The sequence below is a fragment of the Electrophorus electricus genome, chromosome 2 (assembly GCF_013358815.1).
Source record: "Electrophorus electricus isolate fEleEle1 chromosome 2, fEleEle1.pri, whole genome shotgun sequence".
In the NCBI taxonomy this organism is placed as follows: domain Eukaryota; kingdom Metazoa; phylum Chordata; class Actinopteri; order Gymnotiformes; family Gymnotidae; genus Electrophorus; species Electrophorus electricus.
In genome coordinates this window covers 30123137-30139264 of record NC_049536.1, presented here as the reverse complement: position 1 = coordinate 30139264, position 16128 = coordinate 30123137, and the positions used below count along the sequence as shown (strand labels likewise).

General features: G+C 49.9%; 1 protein-coding gene across 10 annotated transcripts in view; it reads right to left on the bottom strand.

Annotated features, from left to right (window-relative positions):
* Positions 1-16128, bottom strand: part of LOC113590629 (plakophilin-4-like) — a 70129-nt gene that overhangs the window by 15202 nt on the left and 38799 nt on the right. For 5 of the 10 annotated variants that reach the window (XM_035523771.1, XM_035523773.1, XM_035523772.1 and 2 more), the window contains exons 5-10: positions 13808-13927; positions 12944-13143; positions 11666-12179; positions 9558-9581; positions 5354-5551; positions 62-275 (exon numbers count right to left, since the gene is read on the bottom strand). In XM_035523771.1, coding sequence (XP_035379664.1) covers positions 62-275; positions 5354-5551; positions 9558-9581; positions 11666-12179; positions 12944-13143; positions 13808-13927 — 1270 coding nt within the window. The remainder of the gene's footprint in view (positions 1-61; positions 276-5353; positions 5552-9557; positions 9582-11665; positions 12180-12943; positions 13144-13807; positions 13928-16128) is intronic. The other 5 variants (XM_035523779.1, XM_035523777.1, XM_035523776.1 and 2 more) reach the window with 4 other exon arrangements.

Here is a 16128-nt window from a genome sequence, read left to right as displayed (position 1 = left end):
GCATTTTAAAGCTCACGGGTGACTCAAACAGTGCTAAGAACAGAAAGCGTTCCTGTCACACCTGGGGTCTTTCTGAATGCTGTCAATGGAGGGGGAGCGGGCAGCGCCGTCATCCATGGTGACGACCTGCCGGGCGTAGCCGCCTTCGGGGGGGCGGTAGGTGCCGGCACGATACGGCTCTGTGTACGGAGCTGCTCCGCTCAACGCGTAGCTGCTGCTTCTTTGGTACGTCATGTTGCTACGCTGGCTAGAGCTTCGCTGCAGGTTCCCCACACCTGGGGAGAGAACACACACAAACACACACACACACACACACACACACAAACACAGTGAGCATACAAAATGCCCAGCATGAGAAGCTTTTTTAGGGAAAAAAGTAATTGTATAGTAGAACTGAGAGAGAGAGAGAGAGAGAGAGAGAGAGAGAGAGAGAGAGAGTGTGAGTGAGAGAGAGAGAGCGTGAGCGAGAGAGAGGATTGTTACGTTTGTATGAGTAGAACTGTGTGTGTCTGGGATATAATAGTTTTTTTCAAGCATGTACACGTATTCTCTCTATCTGGAAGCCATTAAGCTGCTGTAGAGAGTGCCATGCTTCTGAACCCTGGGTAACTAAACTGCATTCTCTGGCAGTGACTGTTTTGGTTTTAACATGAAAAAGCTTTACGGAATAAATCCCACAGGTTCTGTCGAGGGCCAAGTCTATGGAGAGAGAGAGAGGGAGCTTTCCGTTCACCCTTTTAATCTCGTCTCTCCCTCTCTCAGACACAAACACACACACCGCATTTTAGACACACCTCCTCCTTGAGCCGCATATACACACAGACATACCAAATCCTGCCAAGCCTTGTTCAATATTTAGTCCTTAAACATCTTGGCTAAATCTTTATTTTTAAATAAATCCTCCTTCTCCTGCCACGTGCATCGATGTGATCCTGTTCTCCCCACGCTGCACTGGCTCGCCAGAGGCCAGCCCTGCAACCCCGGACCAGTTACTGCACTCGGAGTGTGTCAGGCATGCTGCTGCACACGCCTCCCCACCACTACTTGATGTGCTACACAGGAGTTGCTGCTCTTAGATGAGTCAGTGATAACAGCACAAAAATCTAACCCAGAGGAGGACACGGTGAAACCTGCACCTGCCCTTGACCTGAGCTGCTGCTGTGTGGGTTTATCTGCGAGTGCCTGTCTGGTTCCGCTCCCCCCCCGAAGGCCTTGAGAATCATAGTCGTTCAAGCCTGTGCAAGCCACCAAAGAAACCCACAAATGTACGTTTTCTCTAGTAACAGAGATAACTAGATCATTGTATTAACCTTGAATAGAAACCATTCGTCTATTGTTTTTCATTGTTTTCAACATATTATATAGTCCTTTTCTTCATAGCAAGCATAAAGTCTCTAGTAGCACACAGGTGTCTCTGTAGCTAGTTAACGTCACATCCTTTTTACTGATTTGTGCAGGACAATCCCGCATTTTGACATATTCTCATGTCTCATTCCCCCACTTTGAAGGCACATGTCACCCGAAATGTCTGGCAGTGAGGTTGGAGAACTTTATCTTTCGCTGAGCTGTTCCTGTTAGGGGGCACCACAGCGGATCTTTCGTCCCCATCTGTCCTGAACCTCCTCCTCTGTCACTCCAGCCACTTTCATGTCCTCCCTCGTTGCACCCATAAACATCCTCTCTGGTCTTGCTCTTCTCCTCCTCCTGCTTGGCGGCTCCAGCCTGAACACCCTCCTCCCTCCTCCGCACCTGTCCAAACCGTCTCAGTCTCGTCTCCCTAACTTTGTCTCCAACACATCCCACCTGCCCAAACCGTCTCAGTCTCGTCTCCCTAACTTTGTCTCCAACACATCCCACCTGCCCAAACCGTCTCAGTCTCGTCTCCCTAACTTTGTCTCCAGTACATCCCACCTGTCCAAACCGTCTCAGTCTCGTCTCCCTAACTTTGTCTCCAACACATCCCACCTGCCCAAACCGTCTCAGTCTCGTCTCCCTAACTTTGTCTCCAACACATCCCACCTGCCCAAACCGTCTCAGTCTCGTCTCCCTAACTTTGTCTCCAACACATCCCACCTGCCCAAACCGTCTCAGTCTCGTCTCCCTAACTTTGTCTCCAACACATCCCACCTGCCCAAACCGTCTCAGTCTCGTCTCCCTAACTTTGTCTCCAATACATCCCACTTGCCCAAACCGTCTCAGTCTCGTCTCCCTAACTTTGTCTCCAGTACATCCCACCTGCCCAAACCGTCTCAGTCTCGTCTCCCTAACTTTGTCTCCAGTACATCCCACCTGCGCTGTCCCTCTAATAAGCCGGTTCCTACTCTTGTCTGTCCTCGTCACTCCCGGTGAGAATGGCAGCATCTGCGACACCTCCAGCTCCCTCTTCTGTCTTTTATTCAGTCTCCATAGGGTGCAGCAGGCCACACTACTGTGCCGCAGTCTTTCACCCTGGCAGACTCCCTCCATCACAAACCACGCCGCCCCCTCCACCCTGCCTGCTCTCTCTGCTACACCTCTCCATTACGTTGTACACCCCAGCCCAAGTATTTCAACTCATCCGCTTTCATCCCCTCAACTCCTTGCGACTTAACCTTTCCACCATCGTCCCTCTTGTACGCCATTTACCTCCGATTTCTCATTCATATCCTCTCAAACACGTACCTCCACCTCTCCAGACTCTCCTCAGTCTGCTCCGAACTCTCACTGCAAACATTATAGTCCACGGAGACCCCTGCCTAACCTCGTCCGTCAGTCTGTCCATGGCCATTGCAAACACTAAAGGACTCAGAGCTGACCCTTGATGCGGTCACACTTCCACTTTGAACCCATCTCTCTTTAAATCTTACCGCTCTCACACTCTTCTCACACATTCTTGCACCACCGTCACGTATTTCTCCGCCACCCCCGATTTCCTCGTACGATACCACGGTTTCTCGCTCGCCACCGTTTCATGAGCTTTCTCTGGATCTACAAACACACGGTGCAACTCCTCCTGGCCTTGCCTACATTTCTCCATCTACATTCTCAAAGCAAACGTGGGATCAGCAGTGCATTTGGTTGGCATGAGGCCATGTCGCCACGCCCCTCTGTTCTAGCTCATACTGCTCTTTCCCACATCTTCATGCCGTGGCTGATCAACTTTAAGCCTCTGGAGTCACTGCAGCTCTGCACTTCACCCTTATTGTTAAAAATCGGAACCATTATGCTTTTTCTCCACTCCTCGGGTATCCAAGGTTTTGTTACTCACTTCAGTTAAATCCACGCTGCCATCTCTCCTAAACATCTCTATGCCTCCACTGGTATGTCATCTGGTCCAACAGCCTTTAGACTCTTCATTCGCTTTACACCAGCCCTCACTTCTTCTTTGCTAATGCATGGCACTCCCAGGTTCACCATCTCTACGTCATCCAACCTTCTCGCTCGTTTTCTTCATTCATCGGCTCCTCAAACACTCTTCCTCTTTCTCTGAACACTCTCCTCATTTGTCGGCACCTTCCCATCTGCATCCTTTATCACGCTACCCTGCCTTGTATCCTTCCTGTCTCTGTTCCTCTGACCAACTGGTATGAGTACTTTTCCCCTTCCTTAGTGTGCTACTTCTCCTACAGCTCCACACGCACCTTTTCCTTAATCTTTCTCACATCTCCCTTTGCCTTGGGTCACATCTTGCACTCCTGTCCATCTGGTGAACTTTACCGCTCCTCTGACATCAATGCGGACTGGCAGGCTGGCCCACAGAACGCTGCTAGTAGCCTGCTAATGAAGCAGTGTGCCTTTTTTTACTTGGTGCCCGATTGATGCCTGAAACTGAAGTTGCGAATGACAACTGCAGACAAAAGGATGCCTGTGACCAGCAGAGATCGCTACAGCTGAACACAGTGTATTGGAAACGTCCGGTGAGAACTTGTCGAGTCTGTTACGCAAAAGCCATCATTGACCGTTCCAATGGGCACGGGGACACTTGAAAACAAGCGGTAAAAAATACGACGTGGCATTGGGCATTACCATCCACATGTTTAAGTGTTAGGGAGAGCCATCCTCACATCACACCTTTACGCGTGCCTTCGGAGCAGTGACGTGTGGATCAGGACACGGAAGCTCCCGCACAGACGTACTGACTCCATTTAAGGCTGCAGCCTGCAGGCCGGTCCATCTGTGGGATTTACAACTCTTCCGGTGAGACGGAGCGTTTGGAGAGCTCTGTCGAGTTTAAGGCAGTGTTTATTTTAGTTTGATCTGAGCCACAACTGGTCTTATTGCGTGAGATCAGGGTTTTCCAAATAAACACAAGCACATTGGACTGACAAGAAGCTGGGGACACTTAAATTCACACCATGAGGAAGAGTGCTTGGATTGTAATTCACACCATGAGGAAGAGTGCTTAGATTATTATTGCTGGGTTTTTTTTGGTTTTTTTTTGGTTATGTTTTTAGTAATGAGCTACTTCTAGTAAAGAGTCCCAAATGACCTTTCCTCTGCTATGGCCTGGAGCAAGAGCATTCAGTCTGTCATGGCGAGACTGTCTATTATTAAAGCGATTAACCTGAGGTGGACTGAGAAGAGGGGTGTTAGAGGAACAGAGAGCGAGAGAGAAGAGCTCAACAGAAAGGAGAGATGAAAGGAGGATCTAACTCTTGTGTGCTGAATGCTGAAGACCGACAATTTCCCGTAATGCCGCTGAGGACCCAGTCCTGCCTCTACCCTGCAGCTGTTAGCACTGTGCCACTTGCATAATGGACTCCTTCATGAGTTCCACCATCTCCTCCTCTTCTGGCATCACTCTGATGTACTTTATTTTGGCCTGTCTCTCTCTCGCTCTCTCAGCATGTCCGTCTGTCATGTGGGCTGTCTGTCTGTCTGCACCTTTCTCTCGCTCTGACAGAGAATAAAGGAGATGTACCTTAAGAACACTTTGTTTCCTAAAAGCAGGGGGAAAGGTCACACTGCACACCTCTCTCTCGTGCTTAAGTATGCACCTGCCTGCACAAGGTGGGTTTACATTGTTAAATGTACCCACTCATAACAAATGACGCCAAAATATGCTCATTTTAGAACGTGTCCCTTGAGATCAGCAGTGGAGTGCTCACAGCTCCTGTGGTCTGCTTTACACACGGACACAGGACACGCCCTGACTAACACACTCAGAGATCAGAACAAATACATGCTTAATGCTTCTTTATCTGCACAAGAAAGCAATGTCCCATTTTAAATCTTTAACAGCTTATTGCTGTTTTAATTAGTTGTGTAACCACGGTGTGTATACTCCAGAAAACACAAGCAACATTGTGGTGAATCCTTTCCTCTTCCCCCTCCACACACACACACACACACACCCCCACACACCCACACACACCTTGACTGAATAAATGAGGCTGCAGACCTGAGGATGACCTGTAGAGGGCAGTGTGTGAGACATGACTGGGGCTGTGGTAGAGGGGCCCCTGCAGTGCGCGATCCTCGTAGATGGGTCCGATGTGGCGCTCAGGGGACACAGCCGAGCGGAGGTCAGTCCCGTGATGGCTGTGCTGACTCGCGAATGACGCTCGCAGGCCTGCAGGAGACAGAGAGACAGACAGAGGTCATTCTGCTTACAGGCTTGCAGGGGACAGAGATCAGTCTGTCCCAAACTGTGTCTCCAGTCTTGGCTCATGCACTCTGGTTTCACCTGAGTATGCCTACAGAGGTGTAGCGAATAGGATTTACAACTGGGGTCAGGAGCGAAGGGGTGTGGTGTGTGTGTAATGCGGCTTATCCTGTCCATCTCTATGTGGAAGTCCCCTTGAGGGAAAAGCTCACAGAGTGAATATGGACAAGAGCAAGCAGGGGAATGAAGGCTTTGCAACGATCGCAGTCATCTTCTCCAGCCTAGTGTGTGCGGGTTAAGCTGCTAAAGACTTAACTGATAGGAGTCTCTGAGTCTAGGGGATCAGGCAGAAGTGGCAGGGGGCGGAGCTCTCTCTCTCCGCCCCGCCCTTCTCCTGATCCCAGCAGCAGCCCGCCAGTTCTCTTCTCCAGGCAGCATGCGTCTGGGGCCCATCCGGCACAGGCCAAAGCCTGAGCACCACACCCCAGCGTCTGTGGAGCGCTCTGGGCCACAGAGGCCAGGTGGAGCCGTACGTCAGAGTCAGGCTTTGTGCTACATAGCTGGAGACTTCATCCAACACAGCAAATCTGGAGAACTGTCTGGGCGTGTGTGTGTGTTAGGGGAATGGTATAACTCGAGACCGTACCATTGTGATGCATAGCAAGAGACATGGGGAAACTGAACATGACAGAAGCGTGCGTGTGTGTGTGTGTGGGCGTGTGTGTGACTTCCGCTGCAGAGAATCTCCAATCTCATCTGCCAGGGAAAACCCAGATGACATCATTCCCATTACTGCAGCTTAAATTACATCTCTCTGAGCACATGGAGTTGGGCATTCACAACGCTGAGTGCTGGATTTGGGTTTTGTTTGTATAAAAGCTTACAAGAGAGTTTGTGAAAAATACATCTACAGGAGTATACTGGAGTGTGTGTAACCAGTATATGTGCATTTGTGTGTGTGTGTGTGTGTGTGTGTGTGTGTGTGTGTGTGTGTGTACACACACACATACAGCAGTGGGGCTCTGGGGCTATGCCTGCAGCCCAGATATTATGCATTGCTCAGGGCGACTGCAATGGAAATTCTGCAGACAGTTATTGGTGCCTGCTAACACACAATGGCACATAGACCTCATTAAAACGGGAGCGTACCATTTGCAGGTACTGCAGTGAGAAGGGAAAGGACTACCTCTCAGACATACACATGTACTTCACACAGGCACACTTTTCTAATAATTAAACTCAGGCCAAACAGGAAAGTGAAAGATGGAGAGAGCGAGAGAGACACACATCCAGAGATCTCTACCACAGGTCTACAACTCAAATTAGTTACAGCAGACATTTAAGAATGACCCAGCACCTCCCTGGGAATTTTACTACGCTTCAGTCGGGAGGCGTTGAGGAGACAGACCTCCACGACCTCACTGCAGACCAACAAAAGACAGGCATGACCAATCAAATCAGCCCAGTCTCACCCTCTGCCCTCCACGTGAAGAGCGTGTAATAAGGCGTTCTTTTCCAAGGTCACCAACTTCCTCTCCGGTCTTGGAGAAGCATGGAGCTGGAGAGTATTGCCTACAGGAGTGTGAGGAGTCTCTCTCTCCCCATCACACACACGTAAGCGTTCCAAGATTTCACATGCTCTTGAGAACTATGTGCAGAGCACCAGCTCTCCTGTGACATTCTGTGCGAGTCCTTGGCCTCCCAGCTGGCCACAGTCAGGGCAGGTTTCCCAGCCACTATTGGAAAACTGGCCCCTAATGTGTCATTTTCAACCACCAGCTCTTGTGCATGTACATAAACAAATAAATAAATATGAGTAAATAAGTGTATGTGGTATTAAACTCTACTCAGAGACATCCAACCAGAGAGATGGAAACAAACCACAGTAGATCCACAGGGCGACCACATCCTAATCGCCACAGCAAAGCAATGCCCTGTGGGTAATTTGGCACTGACACCAGTGTGCTCTGAGGGAGATCGAGTACCACAGGCTTCTGCAAGCTGATTCAAAGGTGCACTGACAACAATGATCAAGACGCATCTAGTCCAGAAGTCTGTGCTAATGCTTCAGGGACTGACACACACACACACACACACACACACACGCGCACGCGCACACGCATGGCATGCACGCGCACACACATGCACGCACGCAAGGCATGCACGCGCGCGCACACACACACGCACGTGCACACACACACACACACACACACACACGCACACAAGGCATGCATGCACGCGCGCGCACACACACACACACACACACACACACACACACACACACACACACGAGATATTGCCATCAAATAATTACTTTTAAAGGAAAATCTCCAGCTTTCCCTGTGCTCTGTCCAACAAACCCTCACATGTGGTCCACCTTCATTTGTTTCTGCTGAGGCTTTGCTGACTGCTCTTGGCATCAGCTGAGGTAGGCAAAGACCCTTTGGCACAAACATCCACTAAACGAAAGCGCCCACTTAAATGGATGCAGCTGACTGGAAGGATTTTTTTTTTTTGTTTGGCCCGGCAACAAAAGAAGGGACGACATAACGCTGCGTCCGTGGTGGAGGTCACTGGGCAGAGGTTCAGGAAGGCAGGACCCCCCTCCGAACATGTCTAACACTTCCAAATTTATGACTCCATGGCACATCAGAGTTCCGTCTCAATGCAGGCTCCAGGAGTCTGGCGGAGGCTAGGACGAGACAGGGGCAGGGAGCTGTCAGATCAGTCACATCACCCCGCCCCAAGGTCCTCCATCACAGGGCAAATGGAGTGACGACACTGCCAGTAAGTGAGCCACAGTTAACTCCTGAGCAGAATAAGACTGAGAAAAGAGAACGAAGGAAAAAACAAGCAAAAAAAAAAGAACAAGAGAAGGAGAGAAGAAAGGGGGACTAAAAGAAGAGCAAGAGAGAGCAGGACAGAGTGAGGGAGTTGACAGGATCCATTTCTCCATTAGATGCTCCCTCAGCTTGGCACTGCCACTGCTCTGTGGCCCAGAAGCCAGCACTGTCGTCATAGGCAACAGTGAGAGGGGAAGTACACCCATCACATTAACACATGTCAGAAACCCCCCTCCCCTACCGCTAGCTGCTAAAACTGCTAGATTAACAACAATAATAACACAGGCATCCTGACAGCAGAGAAAGCTGCTATAGCCTGTCAGATGGAATTGCCATTTGGCAGTAAGATAATCAAAAACTCAAAGATGCGCTTTTCAATTTATAAGGATTCCATCAGTATGTCAAGGTGTTTCATATGTGGCAATGCAGAATGGAGAACCAACAGATGGGAGCGGCTGGCCATTCCTCAATCATCTTACACTCCTCAACCAGTGCACCGCCCAGCGCCAGGAGAAGACGGACGCGTCTCTTTAATGCATTATGGGAGAAAACAGACGAGCATCTCATAGACAAACTTTCCATTTTATCACCACTGAATACGGCTAGCTCAACCTTCTAGCCAACTACTTCTCCGTTGCCCTTAATGGACAGTCTCTTGCGGGATGGGTCTTGGACACATGCACACCTTGGGACAAGATGAGGACATCTAGAAAGTTGGACTAGACATTAATTGCTTATTTTTACATTTTTTAAATTTACTCTTCTCTTTAAATTGTTATTATTGTGGTGACCGTTGTTGGCCAGAGGAGGATGGGCCCCCCTTTCAGCTTTGGTTCCTCTCAAGGTTTCTTCCTCGTGCTCTAGGGAGTTTTTCCTCACCACTGTCACGCTTGGCTTGCTCACCGGGGGCTTGGACTTGGACATTTGTAAAGCTGCTTTGTGACAACATCCATTGTAAAAAGCACTATATATATAAATTTAGATTTTTGATTCTGAAAACAGCAAATGGCCCACAAGCGCTCATTATGGAATATAAATACGTGTACAACAAGCACGCATGCACTGGCCCACATGCACATGCATACGCACACACACACAGTAACGCGAAGAAGGATAAATGAAGTTTTCACCTGGAAGGGCATCAATCAGGGCATCTGGAGGCATCCGCAGGCAGCAGAGAACACAAAACACAACTTTTGAGACAATGGGAGCAGTGAAGGATTCACAGTCTGGCCCCGCTAAGTGTCAAATGCCATCCACATATAGTTCACATCTGTGTTAGGCAGAATGGTGAAATCTACACCTAATGTGCAAATAATACAGAGGTGGCTCTTAATGTCTGGAAAACCATAATTTAAACAAAAGTTCTTTCCCCTAAAATAATTCATTCTGACACTGATGTACTCATCCATTCACACATTGCTCCATTCAGAGGATCCATCACACACACGAGCCATTCATAGATGAATCAGCCCAGGTCTCTAATCCACCTTCATCCTCCTCACCTGGGTTATATTTCTCCCCATGCTAGAGGCCTGGACACAGGCAACAGCAGGCAGAATAACAGCATTGTCCCCAGACAGCAGAGCGAGACAACAGATGAAAAGAGCCTTTATCCTTCCAGTTAAATCACTGGACTACAATGACAGCCAATCCTTGCTCTGCTCCTATGGCCTGCACCGAAGAATGCTGGGATTTGTAGTTCAGTATGGACCTCTCTCTTACATCACTCCAATCATCATTCTGCTTGTCTGTTGGTTGTGAGTTAAAGGCGTTTATGTTACTAAGGAACGTGTGTATCCTGCTGGAGCTGTGGATAAAAGCCTGCAGTAAATGCTCCCTTGTGTGGGCCATCACCATGTGAAAGAACTCATCACCATGGCCACCAATCGCCTAAGCAACACAAAAGCAAGCAAAAACAAAGGCCCGGCGCTCCTAAAAGGCAACATTGCGGCAGACATGTGTGTGTCACCATAGCCCGGTGAGCATAGGCTTTAAATCAAATCCCTGCGTGTTCGGAAGAAAGGACAGAGAGACAGATAACGATGGACAGGCGTGTCTCTCCGTCCCATAAAATTCATTTCCATGAGCTTTTGAAATGTCAGCGCACAAGAAAGGAAAAAAAAAAAAAAAAACCCCTCTCAGCAGACGCCCACACCGAAGAAGCCGAACAGATCTATCCATCAGGCCTTACAGATAAATTACCCTTACGAGGCATCAGGCGTCAGGCTCCTGTCTTCCGCCCCCTCACTCACTCCGCTCCTCCCTCCTGTGGGATATGCATTAAGTCTCTAGTCGTTCAGCTATAATAATTAGCTATGGCCACGAAAGGGTCGCGAAGAGAAATAAATTGCAAAGCCCTGCAAATTGGTCATGGACATCTACTGAATAGTTTTATAGTGCAGAGTTCGAGTTTTATCATGCGCTTTAAAACAGCGGGTCATCTGTTGTGGTGATTTATGAAGGGCATATCGGTTTTCTTCCTTCTCCAGGACTGGGTTGTGGCTGAGTAAAGGCTGTCATTAGTTCTGACTGCACTGTCAGTCAGGGATGGCATATCGCAGGGCAGAGATGCAAAGAAGCTGGCCAAAACCCATCGGACGGAGAGAGGAAGCGAGGGAGGGTGAGAGAGAGAGAGAGAGAGAGAGAGAGAGAGAGAGAGAGAGAGAGAGAGAGAGAGGGAGGTTGACAGCTAACAGACATCCAGATTCAGGTCTGATGTGTCAAATGCATGCAGTGAGCAGAGTTCATACAGGGAGGAAGACAACAGTAAAGAATCCCCTCAGAGTGGACGGATGAGTGCATGACAGCCTAACGGCACCTGCACGCACTTGTGAACTCTTCAGGTTTTTAAGAGCTTCCAATAGAGCACATAATTCATGTGCAGGCCAGACCACTAGAGTATAACGCAGGTGTTACACGGTGCTTCCAGTATAACTCAGCATCTGAAAACAGGGAGACAGGAGACAGGGAGGCGGGGCAAGGCAGGGCAGGGCAGGGCAGGGCAGGGCAGGGCAGGGCAGGGCTTACCAGCGTAAGAAGAGTACGCAGGCACAGAGGTAGGTAAGCCCCTTGACATACCTGCCATCATGAGAGGATGAGGAGGAGATTCATATACAGCAAGACACAGGATGACATATACAATCCTACACACCGACACCTGCACACACACTCGCCCGCGCCCACGGTCTTAGCCCTGTGAAAGCATCTCTCATCCCAAACAATCTTCCACACACACCTGTCAGGCTGTCGGGCCGCGGCACCACTCTTTCGTATATCTCGTAGGAGTGTGCGCCGTAGGGCTCCGGGGCGTCGCGCAGCAACGTCCTGGGGAGGGTGGCCCCGTAGTGCTGAGGCACGGCCATCATTCCCGGCCGCCCCAGAGACGAGCCGGATCCCGCCTGCGCCTCTCCACTCGCCGCGCTCAGCGGCGATCCCATCCGGCCCGCGTAGGGCGAGGTGGCACGGCTAGCACTGCCCATCCGGCGCAGGGTTGCGGGTGAGCCCTTCTGGGCGGTGTAGGGCGAGCTCGCCCGCTGGGGGCCTGGCAGGGTGGTGCTGGAGAATATGCTGGACAGGGGCTTTGGCTCCGTGACGATGGGAGAGCTGTAGGTGCTGCCCGGCGACGCCCGGAGCGAGCCACGGGACGGTGAGATGCCGCAGCTGTAGGCGGGCGACTGCGTCCGGGACGGCACGGAGCCGACCCGCCGCATGGCCCGGCCCGGGATCGCCCCACCCGCAACACCAGACATCTGGCACATGGGAAGAGAAGAGGACAATGTTTAGGTCACACTTAGCGTGCAACACATATTCAAACACGCTCTAAAGTAGCAAAAGAAAAAGGTTTTATTTTGCATGCATGTTTGTCATCTCATCAGCTAATCATCATTTCTTTAGAGGCCTGAAGGGGGCGGACTAGAGCTGAAGCTGCTGGGGTCCTGCACCACAGAGCCTGATTTCACCCCCATTCCAGTGGTGCTCTTTTCTGAGTTCTGGCAGAAAGAAAAACAAAAACAAAACCCTGGTGCAAGGTCTTCTGTCCTTGGTAAAACTTGCAATATGGTGTACACATACAACAAGGTACAAGGTCATGTGACAAAATAGCAAAAAAGGAAAAACAAACCAAAAAGACCCCCCCAAAAGGCATACAAAAGGTGTGATATCCACATGTGGGAGGGACTGAATTAGCACCGCCTCCTGCAGATGTCCTCTCAGCTCCTCCCCCTGTGCCAGGGCCCCTGTGTCTCATCAGCCCAGCATCTTCCACCTCACACTTCTTCTCCCAGGTTAAACCACTCCAATTCTTGGAGCTATTTACTACTAATTAAATATTTTCCCTGGCCAATAACAGCAACAGCAAGAACAACAACAACAACAACAACAACAACAACAACAACAAAAAGTGGGTAACCCGACAGCATTACGCCCTTGCTATGACTTCTCTGGAGTGCCTGTGTTATTTACGCAAGGGCAGGTGTTTGTGTGCGCGCGTGTGTGTAGGCTGCTGAGAGCGTACCTGGCCTGAAGCCTGGCCCTCTGCCCTCGAGCTCCTCAGGAGCGAACCACCGGTAGCAACACCCGTGGCTGGGTACGAGGGCTGCAGCCGCACCTCCACCTTGCCCAGGGTCTGGCTGCTGTAGTAACTGCCGGCATCCTGGTAGCCACTATCAGCGTACGAGTTCATCTGGGTGGAGCTGTGAGAGTTCCCGACCGACCCTGAGAGAGAAAGAGAAGGAAATGGGAGGGAAACAGTGAGTTGTGTAATTCAGATTTTCAGGGAAGGTCATACTGATAGCATGAGAGGTTCACGCTGATCCACTCTTCGACATAAAGCTGCAGTCAGCCTTGACCAAACTCCATGAGATCTCTTCAAAATGAGCTCAGAGTTTAGTATCACACAGCATTGTAGACATGCCCATTCTGAGGTGGAGACAGTGTCTTTATTCAAAGGTCTCCATCGCCTTAGCTGGACCGTTCCACGATTAGACCAGATAACGATCTTTTCTGCATTTTTTAAAACACTTTTTTGTGTTTTTAAACACCTACTTCAGAACTGCCACAAGTACTAGTCAAAATCTCACATATGAAGTCACTCTCGTATTCGTAATGGCGCATGCTTTGGACATGTTCCTGAGAGACTGTTTTGATGCTGTGTGGCTGCCCAGAAGTGAAGGTTGTGTTCTGGACATTGGTCCTTTTAAGTTAATGCAAGGTTAGGCCGTCTTCTCCGCAAAGGGCCGGTCTGACTGCAGGGCTCATTTCCCACCAGGCAAAACCACCCTGCTTGTTTCTCTGGCTGCTCTGACACACGGCTGCAGCCGGACCCGCCCTCGCGGAGCGGAACGGCCCCGGCTGCTGTCGTCCGCGGGCGGGCCCTCACGTTCTAGCAGCGAGCTCCGCCCCGCCGAACCCAGCGCCGGCTGCTCCGCCTCCGCCCCCGTACGGAACGCGGCCGACTGCGAGCTGTCTGTCACCCGAGACCTGGCATTGGTCGACGCGTCTGCAGATAGATGACAACAAAAACAAGCAAACAAACAGAAGGTCAGACCCAGGTGACCTTCAGTGGACGGGCTGGGACCAGGTCCTGTCATACAGGCGTGAGCCAAACAGAGGCATGAGCCAAAAGGCGGTTTAAATGTGTAGAGGAAATATATTCTGAAACGGCACATAGGTGTTATTACAACCCCACCCTGATACAGTCAGTCCTGAGAGTGCTGCTAAACATTGCTTATATAAAGTTTTCAACCCAATTGTGTTGCCGTCTTTTTCGAATGAACAAATCCTGTCCAGTTCATCCTTTGGATGCTGTGAGTAAGCAGAGCAGCATCGTGGTGTTAGCGTTAGCCACAGCATCATTAGCATGCTTTAGCTATGAAAACCACCTGCTGGATCCACTTTACCATAGCCTTCCTGTGGCCTCTTAGCAACCAACCACAAGCCGTGGTCACAGAGAAGTCCTGGGCTGTGACTGATGATTCGGGGGGCCAAGCACTTACTGGCGAGACAGACTGCCGCCAGCCTGCAGTCTCACAGAAATGAGTGTGCGGACTAAGGAAATCCCCGTTCTCCAGTGAGCATCTGATGCGTGTACTGTGTCACGCCGCTCCACTCATCTTCGCATACATACGGATGAGGGGTGAATTCTGCAAAGATGGTGTGTGGGTGTGTGTGTTTGCAGCAGGCTGTACGCGCGTATCTGTTGACTCAGTGCACAAATGGCCCTGGCAGCCTGATGGGCAAGCTAGACTGGCACAAGCGTAAATAGTGTGCAGGCAATTATTGTACCTGACGGGCAATAATTGTGTGATGTTATGGGCAGCCACACACACTTAAATCTTTAAAGAAGCCCAACACACTCTCTCGGACTGATTTCTACTGCTTATGAAAACCTCATAAAAAATGCATCCAGATGGTAAACTGAATTATTAATACAACCATCAGGCGTAACAAAAATAACAAATCACTATAATTGGCCGTTGCTTATGAGCTTGCTGCATGCGGCTCGCGTAGTGAACAGTAATGAAGCATAACTCAATAAGGGGAGTTCATCAGTATCATGGCATGACCAAACCCCTTCAGCCAAGTCCAGCCGTGACAGACGCACAGCTAATGGCTCTGAGCAGATCTGCTGTGCAGCTGGCTGGCTGGTGCTCGTCTTGCCCAATCTGAACGGCCAGGGGACTCTGGGTAGGCTGGGGAGACCGCAACGCTGCCGAGGAGCGATGATCTGCTGTTTTCTGTAATGACTCGAGCAGCAACAAAGTCGTGACAGATTTGCTGTCAGTCAGTCCTGTGTTATCCAACTCCACATGCAGCTGTGACCGTGGGGGCTTAGCGAGGCTATCGCGTTGATGACCGAGGGATACATCAAAGAACCTTTTTGTCTGTCTCGGTCTAAATGACTTTTCCTTTAATGAGAGCGCATTTTACTTTGGCTCCCAGGAATATGACGATGTGAAGGGAACAGGATATTTAGGCGTTTTTCCTCACAGCCAGTCAGCTGAGCCTTTCACGACCCAGCGATTGCGGTGACGACGTGAGATGGGATATCCGACAGACGCAAGCCACCATTATTTATTTATTTATTTAACTTTAACAGTGCATTTTATGTTAGAGGTTAACAAGTAATACACAACAGCGTTCCTTAGCTAAAGTGGCAGCTTAGCGACAGGGTCTGTGGGGAAGCTCAAAGCTCCGCCCACCAACGGCTCACCCAGCGAGGTGGGCCGGACCCTGCTGATCCGTGCTTCTGCATGCAGCTCACATGCAGATGTCCAGGGCCAATATTAGCTGGGCGTATTCCAAGAGCTGGGTGCCCAGAATTTCAACAGAAGCCCATAACACAGAAGTACTGTGCTTGAACAGCACTTTGAGCTGCATCTAAAATGCATAATTTAGGGCAATAAGAACGGTGAAAAAGTTTACGTCATTTATCTGCAGAAACTTAGATTATGGTACTGCAGAGGTTATAAGAGACCTAATGATTTTAGAGAGGCAGTGGCCTGCGCTTTAGAAATATTCAACCTACACCAACTCTATGATTCATGCCACACGATCAAACAAAGGCAATTGTCAGACTAATATTGTTTTAATTAATTTACTAATGTTCTACTTAGAACAGACTGCTTTAGGCTATGAGTAAATCTCCGGGCTCAGTAAGCGTTGCGGGCACGGTGCAAGCCCTCCCCAAGAACACGGTTC